General features: G+C 27.7%; 1 protein-coding gene across 1 annotated transcript in view; it reads right to left on the minus strand.

Moving 5' to 3' along the window:
• Positions 1-254: 254 nt before the first annotated feature.
• Positions 255-3,008, minus strand: part of LOC108688239 (Bardet-Biedl syndrome 5 protein homolog) — a 24,245-nt gene continuing 21,491 nt past the window's right edge. The window contains exons 7-8 of the mRNA XM_018194414.1: positions 1,209-1,400; positions 255-493 (exon numbers count right to left, since the gene is read on the minus strand). Of these exons, the coding sequence (XP_018049903.1) occupies positions 278-493; positions 1,209-1,400 (408 nt within the window). The 3' untranslated portion in view covers positions 255-277. The remainder of the gene's footprint in view (positions 494-1,208; positions 1,401-3,008) is intronic.

A 3,008-nucleotide genomic window follows, 5' to 3' on the forward strand; every position in this document is an offset into this window, starting at 1 on the left:
GTATTATTGCTACAATTATATGTAGCATATTAATATGTTATAATAATAATAGAAAGTTTTTTATTTTTTTAAGAAAATGAAATTTATTTTGCAAGAAAAATATTCTTTAATAACATAAAGTACAATCTTCGCACGTTTAACCTACACAGATGCTCCTGAGCCAGAATGTCACATGAATGCTCGGCGGTCCAGCCGCTGAGTCTTGAGCGATAGTGGAAGTCGCTCGCCGGAATCGGCCCGAAATATGCATCTAATGCCGAGCATTGATTTAAAGAAATCAATTAACAGATGATGGTACAAGTTCCCATAAATTTTGTAATGTGCTGCCTTCTCTTGGCTCTTCCGTCGCAAGTCCTAAATGAATCGAATAATTTGGCTTTCTTTGACTTGTTTCTCTCTCAGAGAAATAATAACCAAATATATTTGATATTTCAACTTGATTATCTTGTATCTCAGTGAAGTGTTCTACACTAATCTCTTTTTGCGCAGGTGCCTGTAATGGCAAGGATATTTGATCATTGTTACATTGGACAATATTTATTGATAATTAAATTTTAATAACCTGTAAGATTTTGCAAGCTTTAAAAAAAACATTTTAAGATAAATTTAAGTACAATTAAAATTTAATTATAATCAGATTATGAGCTGAGGAAAAATAACACTCAAACATTTGATTTATTTACTTTTGACTAACAATAAGATGAACTTCAGCTTCTTTATGATAAAATATAATACACCCCAGAGAATAGATTGAAATGGATTCAAATTTTCAGAAGTACACATTCGCGAACATTAAAATAAATATTTTTCGATATTTAATATTTCCAAATGCATTTTTATTCATTCATAGGAATGACATGAAGCACATTTTATTCAAATGGATTCAAGAGAATGAAATAATGAGAACTAAATAGATAAGAAAAAAAAAAAAGAATAATAGAGAGTAACAGATTCTTGCATAATGCATAATGCATAAGAGAATCAATGAATTGAAATTCTTCTTTTCTATGGAATGGAAAGAAAGGAAAGATTCTGATTAATTGATTCGCTCATGCTTTATGCGTTATGCAAAAGTCTGTGCTGCGGTTTTAAAACTAAATAAAAGTTCTTTTTTTATTCAATTGAATTCAATGGGCAAAATATGCATAAAAATTTCAATCCATTTTAATCCATTCTCGATTAGGATATTAATTTCAATATCAAAATACCTGATGCTCAAATGTATATTCCACACCAAAAATAGGAAATTTTTCAAATTCTGAACGGAGTATTGATATTTCTTTGTATGTAATGTGAAGCTGTTGCAAGGGATTAACGCGAAAACCTAAGATGTATCCTCCACTGACTTCTGTACTTAAAATTACTAAAGTTGGTCCAAATTTTGATGTCCTTATAGTAATCTACAAAAAATTTATTCACATGGTACATACATACAATTTTCGATATTTCATAGATTTTTTGTTATTAAAAACATTAAATGTAACATATAAGATGTATGTATAAAGTATAAGACGTCTCTAGATATAATTAAACGTCATATTAAATCATTGCTAAACAATATTACCATAAGTAATCGTTAGAAGTCAGTAGAAAACATGAAAATGTAACAAAATTTTTCATTATTTTTATGTTAAAATTTGCTACAGCAAAAGAAAAAACATTTTCAATTTGTCAAAGTCATATTAATGTCATCTATATTTCTAAACGAAATTATATGAATTTTTATAGATAAATCAATTTCTCTTCATATTATGCACATAAAAAATAAATAACATTATGTAATACTTCAATCATCATCGTTATTATTAAGGCGCAGGTGCAATAAGGAATTCGTAATGGGAATTGCCAGATATATAATACGTAAAATCGCATACAGAGTGCGCTCAAGTCACCCAAAATCACGAAATATGATACGAAATCACGAAATAAATGCGCTATTTTTTTAAAAGTGTTGAAAACGATGTAGTTAAACAAAATAAAATGCAAATTTTATGTTATACATATATTTCTTTACATCAAAGAAAATCATAATGAGAAAAAAAAATTGTTGAAAATTGTTTCAAATTTTCGATTTTATCAAACCTTGATGTTTAGAAAGAAAATTAAATATTCCTGTTAATTTTTTTTTTAAATTTTTGCAAAAAATTTTTATAAATATGCAAAAGTAATAAGGAAATTACCAAATAAAAACCAAACGAAGAGTTATGTTAAAATTTACCTATTAATTTCTTTTTTTTCTCAACTTTCTTTATACTTTTGTGAATACTTCCCCCATTTTCCTACATTTTCAAATAAACGACATCAATAGAATAAAATCTCATAACAAGAAAAATATCACTCATTAAAGGTTGCTTTCTTTTTGCAAAGCACAAAACGCGATCGACAACCCAGAGAATTTAACATGAAAATTCTAACTATGCATTTCATGTGTGATAGGGAGCATAAACTCTTACATAACGCATAAAACAAGAGGCATAAGAAAATCAATTAATCAGTCTTTTATTTCACAGAAAGGAAGGAAATAAAACACTTTGATTAGTTCATTTTCTTATGCCTTATATGTATTATGCAAGAGTCTATTCCCCCCCCCCCCCACTTTATATACCGCATAACACGTAATGCATAAGAAATTCAACCAATCAGAATTCTTTATTTCATTGAAAAGAAAGAAACAAAAGACGTTGATTGATACATTTTCTTATGTATTACATGTGTTAAGGCACAATATAAATACATATAGTACACTGAACACTGAGCATCGACACTTTTGATGTGGGTCCCAGTGGGTCACATGACTCGCTGCCATGTTGTGAGTTGAAGAGGCGCTTATAAATTTGAATTTTTATAAAGCTACAGAATAATTTTTCTAAAAAAAAAAAAAGACAATTCGATCGTGTCATGAAAATTGTTTATAAGGAATATATTTTTAAATCAGAATTATATAATAATATAATCTTAACGAACTCTTTACATAAAACTAATATTCACTTTAATAATAATAATAATAA

Source organism: Atta colombica, unplaced genomic scaffold, assembly GCF_001594045.1.
Source record: "Atta colombica isolate Treedump-2 unplaced genomic scaffold, Acol1.0 scaffold104, whole genome shotgun sequence".
NCBI lineage: Eukaryota > Metazoa > Arthropoda > Insecta > Hymenoptera > Formicidae > Atta > Atta colombica.